Here is a 13,663-nt window from a genome sequence, read left to right on the forward strand (position 1 = left end):
TTACATCTAAATGCCTTTTACTTATATAAGTGGTTTAATTTTCTGAAACTGTTTATCATACAGTGTTAGACTGAAACATGGCAGAAAGTTTTTTTTTTTCTTTTCACATTTATGCATTTGTTGTAAAAATATCTTTTATTCCATTTCAGTTGACCCTAGAGCTCTGGACAGATCATTTTTTAATGACTGCACCTAGAGATACTTTTGTATCACAGCATGACATTAACAAAGGTTACCTTCTGTGAAAATCCCATGGCTAAATGATCAAAACATCCAAAGATATAAGCAGCAGAAGTTACCTTTAAATCTCAGTTGTACCTGTAACTTTTTCCCTGCCCTCTTCATATCTTCAGAGCTTTTCTATTTATGAGTACCTTGCCCATCACATTAAAGGGCCAGTAGAGAGATCTGGGATGTGGGAAGGTTGGGTAAAATCATTGCTACTTACAATGTCAAGCATACAGAATAATAGATTTTGGGTTTCCATACATCACGCCAATGAAGACGCACACATGTCACACTAATAATGCTGCTGATTGCAAAGTAGCAGCTTTGCGTTGTCAGCCTGCAACAGGCAGTGCTATTGCTGGCAGGATCTTTAGCTAAGAAACTTCTCAAACATATTCACAAAATGATTGGCTTACAAATACTGTATAGAGTGAGGCATGATGACTAACATAATAAAAAATACATATATTTAAATGTATTTATGCTTTTACATATACTCAGCTATGGCATCCACTAACACCCAGCAGTCCTGGCTCGTACTGTTATATAACTGCAATGTAACAGTCAAGCTTTTATGGAAGGAATGCTGGAGGGGTTATTAACAAAGGTGCAAATGACTCAATTTTGGATGACAACTTTGGTTGTCATACACAATAAACTATAATGTTTATTGGCCTTGCTAAAATATTTCAGCTACATCATAAAAGGTATTTTAAGCAAAAGGGGCATGCTGTTTCCAAGCAAACAATTTCCAAATTAGCAGATTTTTTTCTTGCAATGTATTCTGTGCTTTTAAGTAGTTTCTGATCCTGCAAAATATTATGAAAAAAAAGGATAACAAACTATAAAAAATGAAGGGCTTGCAAACACAGTGGATATTAGTAACAAGCCGTGGGAAAATCTGCCTGGGTTTGATTTACCAAGGGTATCCTCTACTTAAATGTAGAGGAGAATCCCACTGAAGTCAATGGGGATGAATCTTGTAGTTAAATTCTGGCCATTTTAGGGCTATAGGCAAACTAATGAAAAAAAAAAAAACAAAAAAAAAAAAAAGGCATGGGAAGTTGGACACTACCATGGGGGATATGTACCAATGCAACAAAAACAAACAAAAAACATACAACGGGAAGAGAGTCTTTTCATGTGGCTTTCATGATGCAAAACTGTCCTGCCACTTTCCAATTTTTTTTACAAGCTCTTTTTATCAAGTTCTCATTTTGAGTTATAGGACCACTAAGGTACAAGCAGGTATCTCGCTATAAAAATTAGGAGACCCCAGATGACACAGCAGAATAAAATTGGCCAGAAGAAAGACAATTTAAATATCAAGGGTAGGACTAAATTTATGAGGCACAGGCATATGTGTTTTTCTTCAAGATATAAGATGCTACATAGGATTTAGCAATGTAAACTTGGCCAGCACCACAAACGTTTTAACCAGGAATAACACGCTTAACTGGTGTATGCCTAGCTTTTACTTCATCTATGAGGATAGGGGGTTGCAGTGAATGTAAAGTGGTTTAGGTGCTGTTCTTGTGCTCTTTATCTTCCATATGATGCAGCAGGTGCTGCAATAAAAGGCAGATTCAAAAGCAGATGGTCAGCAACAAGTGAATGCTCAGCTTTGAGCACCCCAAACTTGGAAAGCCATATCAACATCAGTGTTAATTTCATCAACGAAAACTTTTTCATCAGAATTTTCGTCAGTGCCATTTTACAGTGATGAAAACTAAACGAAAAGTACAGCACTTTTTCCTCCACTGACGAAAACTATGACAACTAAATGAAAATGTGAGGCTGGGATGTTTGCCCTTGTGAACTAACTTCCGGATTCCACGGAGCTCCGCCTACTTCCTCTCCCAGCAAGCCAGCGACTGTGTGTAGCCAACATTACAGGCCTCAGAGTCTCACACCAGCCAGCCATGACGAGTATGGCTGCCAGAGACCAGAACAGCACTGTGCATTACAGCCAGGACTCCCGAGTCCCAACAAGAGTCCCATTCCCGAGTCCTGATTCACGACGACCTCTTTCACGGGGTAATGTGGCAGAGCCTGACGTAAGAGGAGTGGCTTACCGTGTAACTGGCGTGGCACAGGTTCACCAGAGGCGCGGAGTCTAAGTGTTAGCCGGTTTTCACCAGGGCCCCAGATGGTGGGGATGGATTTGGCTGCTTGCTAACACCAGGTCGCGGTTCCCCGGATTCCCTGGTGGAGCCAGGATCAGGTCCAAGACCAATAGCCGGTAGCAGATAAACAAATCAGGATCAGGCAGGAGAATAGTCAGGACAAGCCAAGATCAAGGCGGGCAGCAGGTAATCAGAATCCAAAGACAAGCCGGGTCAGGTAAACAGGAACAGCAGAATACAAACAGGCACAGGAAACAGGAGAGCTGAAGATAACACAGCAACTTCCTGTAGTGACAGCTGTGTTTAAATAGGCCAATTTGGTAGCCTCGAGCTATACTAAGGTAGCCTCTAACTATTCCAAAGTAGCCTCGAACTACTGCAAGGTAGCCTCGAACTACTGAAAGGTAGCCTTGAGCTATTGTAAGGTAGCCTCTAGCTATTCAAGGTGCCTCTTCGTACACGCAAGCGCATAGGCATTCGCCGGTTGGCGGCGCCAGTGCAGGGTGTTGATTCCCTGACATTGCCCCCCCCCCTTAAGGGCAACCTCCGGGTGCCCAAAAGATTCCTATTGTGGGGATGGTTGCGGAAAAAATTTCGGATTAATTCTTGGGCATGGAAATTCTGTACCGGTTCCCAGGAGTTCTCTTTGGGGCCATAGCCCCTCCATTTAACCAAGTATTGTAACTGATTCCTTCGTCTTCTGCAGTCTAGGATGGCCTCCACCTCAAATTCTTCATTCCCGTTGATGGTGACAGGAGCAGGTGGTTCCGAACTTCTACCTGGAAAGGAATCAGGTACTGCAGGTTTCAAAAGTGATACATGGAAGACCGGATGGATCTTGAGGGAATCGGGTAGAGTTAGTTCGTATGATACCTCATTTAATCTCCTCTTCACCGGGAACGGGCCAATAAACTTGGGTGCCAGTTTCTTGGAAGGGCATGTCAATCGGAGGTTGGTAGTGGCTAACCATACCAGGTTGCCAGGTTGAAGAACCAACTCACCTCTCCTCTCCTCACCTCTCCATTTGTCAAAGGCCTCTTTATTGGCGGTCCGAGCCCTGGTCATGGCATCCTGTAACAATTTGTTGTTCTCTTTAAGGAACTCCATGATATCCCGGACTGCTGGCACTGTAGGTTCAACAAAGCAGGGCAAGAAGGATGGGTGAAACCCATAGTTAGCATAGAATGGGGACTGACCTGTAGCCGAGTGTTTGGCATTATTGTATGCGAACTCCGCTGACGGTAGTAACGAGACCCAGTCATCTTGAACAAAGGTGGTAAAACATTGGATATATTGCTCGAGGGTCTGGTTGGTCCTGTCAGTCTGCTTGTTCGTCTGGGGATGGAATGCGGAGGACATTGACAACTTGATCTTCAATGAGTCACATAAAGCTCTCCAGAAGTGAGAAGTAAATTGAACACCTCTATCCGACACAATGTCCATTGGAACCCCGTGGAGTCTTACAATCTCTTTGATGAAGACCTGCGCCGTCTTGAGCGTGGAGGGTGTGCCCTTCAGTGGTATGAAATGAGCCATTTTCGACAGACGGTCCACTAACATGAAGATTGCAGAATAACCGTCTGAAGGAGGAAGTTCCACAATGAAATCCATGGCAATCATCTTCCATGGTCTGTCAGGGACTGGTAGTGGTCTGAGCAGGCCCCATGCCTTGTTTCGGGTTGTCTTGCTTCGTGTGCAGATAGTACAGGAGGAGACATACTGCTTACAACATTTCTCTAAGTCGGGCCACCAGAACGTGCGTTGAACCAGATCTAGGGTCTTGTGGATCCCAAAATGGCCAGCCATCGGGTGGTCATGACAAACAGGAAACAGGAGAGCTGAAGATAACACAGCAACTTCCTGTAGTGACAGCTGTGTTTTAATAGGCCAATTTGGTAACCTCGAGCTATACTGAGGTAGCCTCTAACTATTCCAAAGTAGCCTCGAACTACTGCAAGATAGCCTCGAACTACTGCAAGGTAGCCTTGAGCTATTGTAAGGCAGCCTCTAGCTATTCAAGGTGCTTCTTCGTACGCGCAAGTGCATAGGCATTCGCCGGTTGGCGGCACCAGTGCGCCTGCGCAGGGTATTGATTCCCTGACAACCTCCTACGTCCAGAGCAGAGAGCAGATAGAGCACCACTGTGAGTGTGTAGTATACATTACAATTACAGCAGGCCTGAGGTGAGGCCTCCCCTCAGACCACCATCTCTCCAGAGCACTGTGTGTGCATTACAGGCCTCTGCTGACCACTGGCAGTGGCATCCAGGGCACTGTGCATTACAGGCCATCCCTCAGACCTGAGACCACCATCCAGCACTGTGCAGCATTACAGGCCTCCTCTTACTAGTGACCCCAGGCATAGCGGCATCCAGAGCACTGTGCATTACAGGCCACCTCAGACCACCGTCCAGAACACTGTGCAGCATTACAGGTCTACTCAGACTGCCCAGAGTGGCTTAATCTGTATCTGTGAGTTTGTTTAAGCCTTAATACCATAAATAATTACACGATATTAGATTTTTTTTACTTCAGGAGTATATATTAATTTTGGAAATTCTATAGAAATGCTTAAATAATTCATTACAATTTAAATTAACACATAACATTTTAGTTGACTAAAATGGTTTTATTAGACTAAAATGTATTTAATCAAGATTTTAGTCAACTAAAAATACGATGACTAAAATGGGACTAAAACTTAAATGGCATTTTAGTCAAAGACTATGACTAAAACTAAAACAATTTCAAATGACTTAAAACTAAAACGAAATCGAAATACGATGCCAAAATTAACACTGATCAACATAAAGTAAATATAAAAAAAAACACACACACAGAAAAAATAAATGACCATGTGTACGTATCAGCAGGGGGAAGGATGATCACGCCCGTGAGCAGACACCTTGACCTATACCACAGGTTCAATCCCAAAAAGGCAAGATTTTATGTGCTTGAGGTTATTCCTCAAGATCCTCGTGGTGGCAATTGGGACAAAAAAATTCTCCAGAGAGAAACTCTCTGGATAGAACGTCTCAATGCCACTTATAGACCTGGGTTAAACGAAACACAGTCGTACAAACCCTTTCTGTGAAGGTTTCCTTGCTTACCTAATGCCAACAGACCTAATTGACCTCGAGTAGTATACTCGGGTTACGATAATGGCCCTTTGTGGGATATATAGGTCAGGGTGTCGGCTTGGTTTTGGCGTGGTCGTCCTCCCCCCGTATATACATATACTCAATTATTCTGATACCTCTTCACATCAAATAGGTCTTATGGCACATATACCCCTCTTCCTTTCCTTTCTTATGTATAACAAACAGTTTTTTGTGCTATAATCCCTATCTCATCAATATTATGATCTTGAGGATTTATAATAAGTCAAAATATGTAACTTTTTCTTGGGGTTTGAAGTATGGAAGTGTTTCTAGTGGGGGGCAGTTCAGCCCCTGTTCTTTCATTAGGGCTGTTACTATTGAACGCCCTTACTAGTGGTTAATGTCAAAAAATAAACATGGTTATATAATAATTTTTGATAAACAAATATGTTACCGATATATATCTCCTGGTTTCACCAGGAACATCTTTGTACCTCAGTGAAATATGCTTTTATATCTGTATTTTTTTAAATATATAATTTCTGTCTTTGTTGTGTTGTTTTTTCATTTCAGGCAATTAGAATTCTCATGTAATTGCGGACCGATCCTGTGGGGGCAGTGTGGGTAAGCATGGAGGTCGGCCTCACCAGTGAGATATGTGCGGCCAGATAGGCCGCAGGTCAGTCCCGCCCCTTCCGGGCGGAACTTCCTGTGGCACCTGAGCGGACTACGGAGGCACTTCCTGCCCCTGTATGGTCTGCATACACCCGTGACTAAGCCGAGAGCCTCGCCGGGGTGTCCCCGCGCTGGCTCTCGAGCGATGTCCGGTGGGAGTGGCCGGGGCGGTGACGTCCGTTTGACGAACCGCCCGGGATCCATGCTACTTAAGGGCGCCATTTACAAGCCCTGGTATGGTGGAGGTTCCCCATCCGGTGAGGACTGTGCGGAAGCTGGGAACAGCGTGGCAAGGGGTAAGCTTTATATGGCCAGTACTAATACTGTAACATTACACTTTTGTGATATCCGGGAATTCACCTTAATCTTACTGTGCTTAACAGCCGACATACAAGCAGAGGAGACATGCTCCCTACATTTAAGCTCTGGTCCTTCCTAAGTTTGGTGAGCATTGCTAAGGTGTCTGTGTATGTTTGGAACTTTTATACTGCATAGGGATCTATCATTTTGGGTGGCACCCTATATATTCACCACTATGTTTATTACCTATGTTTATTCTAAGTAAGTTTTGCATGTACTCATCTTGGACCCCATGTAGCAACTGCTTATCTATATATAACCCTGGTCACCCCCCTACTATTATAGAGGAGGGTGGGCCGGATACTAAATTGATTACACACACATATTCACATATGTGTGTGAAAGCAAATCAATATATATGATACATATTTTACTATAGGGCTAGCCCATATACGAATGGGTAAACTCTGTATGTTGGTGTATAATCGCTTATAAACGCATGGCACCTGTCTACTCTTACGGTCCAGAATGACTATGTGTCTTTTCTGTTGCCCCCCCCTTTTAGGGCAGATGGTCTATGGGCTCTATAAGTACTTACACACTCTTATAACAAGCAGGAGGCACACTGATTTTACCACTTTAAAACACTTGAGCTTATGGTTTAGCATTCCTATGGGCTTTCCCTTAAAGTGATATCATAGAATAAAAACGCTTACTACTCTGAGAAACATTGTTTTTCTGCTCTCATCCACCCAGATATGAGACATGGAGTGACTACCCTCACTACTATGTCACTATACATTGCCTTTTCTGAGCTTCCCAAAACGCACAGTCCTCCTCGTTAAAGAATTCTCTATGGAAATTGAGATATGTGCCTGATTACTATATGTACAGGTATGTATACATTTTTCTGTCCATTTACCAGGTATATAAAATAGGATATATATGCTTATACTATAACTACAGCATGGATCCCCACATATACTCACTATTGGCAGCCTCCGTTCTTTCCCCTAAACTCCTCTAGTGTCTGAATGCAACTTAAGACCCAATGTTATATTGTGTTGATATTGCAAAAATAGAAGGACTTATCTGAGATGTGTAAGACGATTATATGTAATTAAAAGGAAAGATAAATGATATGCAATTGTAATTATAACACACTGAAAATAAGGTAACATATATATGTAATCTATCTAAATACTGTTATTTCTCACACAGACAAAAGAAATGATATGCTCCAGATGAAGCTTTTTTGTCTAAGAAAGCGAAACATGTCGAGCAAAGGTCATATATTACATGGTGAATGTTAACTTATATTTTCAGTCGACCCCGCTGACCGGCACCATACTGTTTGGGTGTCCGTGGGCGGTTCTTCTGATATCAAGCAATACGTTTTTCCAAGGATTATATGACTACTAATGATCTTGTACTTGGAACTGTATGTAAATCGACTTTTATAAGTTCTATGCACTGAGATATTGTACAACATAGACCATTGTTGTGTGGTCTCACTGTGTCCTTAATACACAATTATTTGCCTGTATTTTTCTATGATTTTAAAATATTTAGTTTTGTGTTGAATAAAAGAAATCTTTTTAACAAAACTCTTGTGCCCGAAATCTCTGTTTCCCAATCCTTCCAAATGTAGTCAAAGACTATGACTAAAACTAAAACAATTTCAAATGACTTAAAACTAAAACGAAATCGAAATACGATGCCAAAATTAACACTGATAAACATAAAGTAAATATAAAAAAAAACACACACACAGAAAACAAATGATAACCCAAGCCTATTTATTGAAGGAAACTTTTGCAGCAAAAAAGTTTGTTTATGGATGAGACAACAAATAAAAGTGACCTACTGACTTTAAATCAACCATAAAATAAAATTAAAGTGGTAGTAAAGGCAACCAGCCCTTCTTATAATTTACCTGAGCCCCATCCCAATCCAGCATGGTGTACAATAGCCTCAGCCCTCCTGGGTCTCTCTCGCCTCATTGACTGAGACAGCAGAAGTAGCCATTGGCTCCCGCTACTGTCAATCCCAGTGAGCCAATGAGAAGAGATTGGGGGCAGGGCTGAGCCGTGCTCCATGTGTGAATGGACACACAGAGCAGTGGCTCAGAAACTAGCCTGTTCAGGTGCCCCCATAGCAAGCTGCTTGCTGTGGGGGCACTCGATAGGAAGAAGAGCCAGCGGGGGACCGGAGAAGGGGTGGATCGGGGGTTCTCTGAGCAAAACCATTGCACAGTGCAGGTAAGTATAACATGTTTGTTAGTTTAAAAAAAACACATCACTTTAAAGACAAACAAGCCCACAATAATAAGAACAACATCAAAAAGCCAGTAAAAGGGTTGATTTCCCAAAGAGCTAGCAATACCAATTAAAGTACAGCTTCTAATTAATTCACACTATAAAAGAAGAAAATGATCTATGCGTCTACAGTCACACTATAAAAGAAGAAAATGGTCTAAACGCGTCTACTGTCCTACCCTGCTGTACCTTATACCCCTGGTCCCCAACCCTGGTCCTCAGGGCCCACTAACAGACCTGGTTTGCAAGATAACTGAAATACACCCCAGGTGATATCATTTGCTGCTCAGTGATTGCAGTACTCTAGTCTGCATCTCCCCAAGGTAATACTTAAAATCTGGCCTGTTAGTGGACCCTGAGGACCGGAGTTGAGGACCACTGCCTTATACCACTTATGTGAATAAAGGAACTTTTCTTCATTGGATTCCGTGGTGGTGTGCGACCATTTTCTTCTTTTATGCTTCTCCTGGTGGCAAGCCGAGGTTCAGCACCCACCTTGAATCGTGGACTTTGACTAGCCTGAGCGGTGTTATCTCTCTTCAGTCATTCACACTATGACTGCTCTGTGGTCCACTGTTTAAAGTGAGGGGACTGGCTTAACCAAAATTCCCCTTAATTAGGTCTTCCAAGTCTGCTGACCATAGTTCAAAGACCAGACAGTGCATTATGGTTTACTAGAGAATCCGCACATAAATTTGCCAGGACTGTGAATCTTAAACCTGTAGGATTCGTCTCAAAACCTTGGTAGTAGCAAACCCAAATTTCCTTGCTATTAGTAACCTATCTGATTGATCTACATCAAATTACAGACAGTGAAGTGACCAGAAGGACACAAGTGTTTCTCCTGGGAGAGATACACAACAAGAAAGAAAATGTTTTAGTAGCTCAGCAATTATGTAATGTTCGGCTGTTACTTACTGATTCCTCCTCTTTGCTCAGCTGTTTTGCACATGAGAGAAAATCCTCATACTTTGAATATGGGATGACAGGCTCTGGCAGCTCCCGCAGGTACAGCTTCAGAAGCGAGGCTACGGTGTGGACATCTGTGTTACTGCAGATAACAGGAAAAGCAGGTTATGGCTAATGTTTACAAAGCTGGACAACACATGCATCAGTCTTCAAGCTGGTAACCTGCCCTTTGGGCTCTGCTACATTTTATTATATATATTTTTTTATATTTCACTGCAAATAAGCTTCTCTTTTCATGTTTCCCTTTGTCCGCATTTGTATTCAAGTCATATGAAATAAACTTGTATATCAGTCATTTTTTTTTTTAAAAAGCAAGTCCCTATTGACAGATGCTCTGTGTGAAATCTGAGCAGCCTTCATATCGTTAAAAAAGAAAAAAAATGTTTAGGAATTGGAATAATATGTAAGCAGATGAGTTTGCACCGTGCTGTATTTACTGGATGGATTTAAGTTGGAAATAAAACATAAAATTGCTACAGCTATAAATCAAATACAGCTATGTGGTTGACAGCTTTCTTTGATCTAAGGCCCCTTCACACCAACCCCTTTGGGCTGCGTTGGGCAGCATTCTAACTATAATGCTTCACAATGTGCTGCCCCAGGTTAAATGAAGGGTTAGTTATATATATCGTAATTTTATCATAAAAGGAAAAAAAGCAAGCACTGCAATGCATTTTAATAATGCATGACAACGAGTACGCACAATCCACACCAGTGTAAGTGCACCATAACAGGTACCTACTGGTGTGCATGAGCCATTGCTGCTTATTAACCCTTCTTTAATTTATCTACAATAACCACATTGTTAAAGGCAAGCAGTCAAGAGAAGGAACCTTGAGCTGGCGGTTCCTTCCAGGCCCTCAAGTATCCATAAAGTGCATCTGCATCCTATTTACATTCTACCTAATAACTCCCAGATCTGAATAAATCAGCTCCGGGTCCCTCTCGGGGCTCTCTTATGAGTCCCTTGTGCAGATATAGCAGTCTTATGACTTCTATCATTGTCTGGTTAAAGCTTGTAGGAGGAGTTTTCATTCTCCTCTGACTGTCCAAGGAGGCAGCAGGACCCCTGACCCTCTGTCTGGACAGTGCTGATTGGCCCTGTGCTAATCACATGCACTCTACACATACACCAAGAAAAATAAAACTCTTTAGCTATACACATTGATGTGGAAAAGGGAACAGCCATTTTATTTATCAAATATTTATTTGATAATGAAACATGGATTTATAATTAGGCAGATATATTGGAGGTATATATATTGTGAGAAGTCCTATTGTATAACAGCTGTTGTATTCAAAAGCCATTTACAGCTCCAGCTGTTAAGATTGCTATCTCTACCCTTGAAGACCTGTTTAGCCAACAAGCTTTGGAAGTGACACGTCTATGTTAAAATGTCCATCCGCATATCAAAGGATGTTACCAAAGACTCATATGTGACTTTAATGAAACTAGATAGCTAGGTTCCACCCACTTTAGAATTTATAAATTGTAATAGAAAACCATTAGTCAGTAGAGCAGCCATTTTTGAAACAATACTCTGTATTGCTTGTTGCTCTCCATGCATGCTTTTAAAATATTTTTTTTTCTTTTAAATTCAGCTTCAGCAGTCAACGTTACTGAAACCCCTTGAGTTCTGGGGTTTCCTTAAGAACATCAAACTGGCCATGTGCAGCTTGTCCCCAAGGCTCTGTTCTATCAGTAGATGGTTTAGGGACAGTGGAAGAAGGGGAGGATGAGAGAAGACAGGATCAAACAGCCTTTTTACGCAATGCTGAGGATTAACCACTTAGGTTCGACAGTCAGTATAAAGCCCCGTACACACGTACCGATGGTCGGCATACAAATGTTCGTCTTTTCTCCCCGGGATGTCGGTGTCTGTTGAAAAGTGCAAAGACAGCACAAGGACAGCACAAGAATTTTGTCTGCAGACTTCAGCTGACTGCAGAAGTGATGTCATGTAATGGTTAACTTTCCCTGTGTTTTTAATTTTCTGAGCATGCCCAGTCTTGCAAATCTGCGGTCTGTCGGCCGAATTCTGTACTGACAGGCGAACAATCGTCCGTTCTGGTGTCGGCATACAAAAATTTTCATGTTTGCAAGAAAGACTTTTGTCTGCGGATTGTGCGCAGACATCTGTCGGAGGCACCATACTAACACGCGTACAATCGGCAGATCCTTCGTCCACCGACGTTTGTATGCCGACGATCGGTACGTGTGTACGGGCCTTAACAAGCATGCTTTACTGCAAGTACACACTGATTTTACTATTGTGGGTTTAGTAACACTTTAAAGATAGCAATCATATTTTAATAACTACTATTCTTTATGTTTTATAATTGTAATTTCAGTCACGTTTTTACTGTGTATTTCACATTGCACCATTGCCAGTGCAACATATGATTATCCTTTTTTTTACAAGTCTTTAGTACTTTAATATTAGTATTTATTTTTGGATATTCTGTTATTATAGTTTCATAGCTTAAACCAAAAATTTATTGCACAGGTATACAAACTAAATATAAAAGTGCAAGCTGCTGGCAACAACACAACAGGACCAAAACGTGAAACAATAAAAAAATGTAGCCGCACTAAACATAGACATGGAATAAACAAGTATCCATAAAGTGTGAACAACTAGTGCTGTTCTAAATAATGCAAGTGGATTTATCAAGGAATCCACCTGCATTATTTAGAATAGAAGCAGTTGTTCACAATTTGTGGACACTTGTTTATTCAATAACTTTGTTTAGCGCGGCAACATTTTTTATTGTTTCCTATATTTCAGAGCTTCCTATTTTTTTCTGCAAAAAAGCAAAAAAAATAGTTCATTAAGAAAAATTCACAAAATTGTTTCAAACATATACAGGTCCTTCTCAAAAAATTAGCATATTGTGATAAAGTTCATTATTTTCTGTAATGTACTGATAAACATTAGACTTTCATATATTTTAGATTCATTACACACAACTGAAGTAGTGCAAGCCTTTTATTGTTTTAATATTGATGATTTTGGCATACAGCTCATGAAAAACCAAAATTCCAATCTCAAAAATTAGCATATTTCATCCGACCAATAAAAAAAAAAGTGTTTTTAATACAAAAAAAGTCAACCTTCAAATAATTATGTTCAGTTATGCACTCAATACTTGGTCGGGAATCCTTTTGCAGAAATGACTGCTTCAATGCGGCGTGGCATGGAGGCAATCAGCCTGTGGCACTGCTGAGGTGTTATGGAGGCCCAGGATGCTTCGATAGCGGCCTTGAGCTCATCCAGAGTGTTGGGTCTTGCGTCTGTCAACTTTCTCTTCACAACATCCCACAGATTCTCTATGGGGTTCAGGTCAGGAGAGTTGGCAGGCCAATTGAGCACAGTAATACCATGGTCAGTAAACCATTTACCAGTGGTTTTGGCACTGTGAGCAGGTGCCAGGTCGTGCTGAAAAATGAAATCTTCATCTCCATAAAGCTTTTCAGCAGATGGAAGCATGAAGTGCTCCAAAATCTCCTGATAGCTAGCTGCATTGACCCTGCCCTTGATAAAACACAGTGGACCAACACCAGCAGCTGACATGGCACCCCAGACCATCACTGACTGTGGGTACTTGACACTGGACTTCAGGCATTTTGGCATTTCCCTCTCCCCAGTCTTCCTCCAGACTCTGGCACCTTGATTTCCGAATGACATGCAAAATTTGCTTTCATCCGAAAAAAGTACTTTGGACCACTGAGCAACAGTCCAGTGCTGCTTCTCTGTAGCCCAGGTCAGGCGCTTCTGCCGCTGTTTCTGGTTCAAAAGTGGCTTGACCTGGGGAATGCGGCACCTGTAGCCCATTTCCTGCACACGCCTGTACATGGTGGCTCTAGATGTTTCTACTCCAGACTCAGTCCACTGCTTCTGCAGGTCCCCCAAGGTCTGGAATAGGTCCTTCTCCACAATCTTCCT

The 13,663-nt window shown here is 41.7% G+C and overlaps 1 protein-coding gene across 7 annotated transcripts in view; it reads right to left on the minus strand.

Annotated features, from left to right (window-relative positions):
• The window catches only part of ARHGAP24 (Rho GTPase activating protein 24), a 1,271,118-nt gene that overhangs the window by 19,255 nt on the left and 1,238,200 nt on the right, over nucleotides 1-13,663 (minus strand). For all 7 annotated transcript variants that reach the window (XM_082262954.1, XM_082262952.1, XM_082262955.1 and 4 more), the window contains one exon: nucleotides 9,666-9,798. In XM_082262954.1, the coding sequence (XP_082119080.1) occupies nucleotides 9,666-9,798 (133 nt within the window). The remainder of the gene's footprint in view (nucleotides 1-9,665; nucleotides 9,799-13,663) is intronic.

Source organism: Pelophylax lessonae (assembly GCF_965119305.1).
Source record: "Pelophylax lessonae genome assembly, chromosome: 1".
Taxonomy (NCBI): Eukaryota; Metazoa; Chordata; class Amphibia; order Anura; family Ranidae; genus Pelophylax; species Pelophylax lessonae.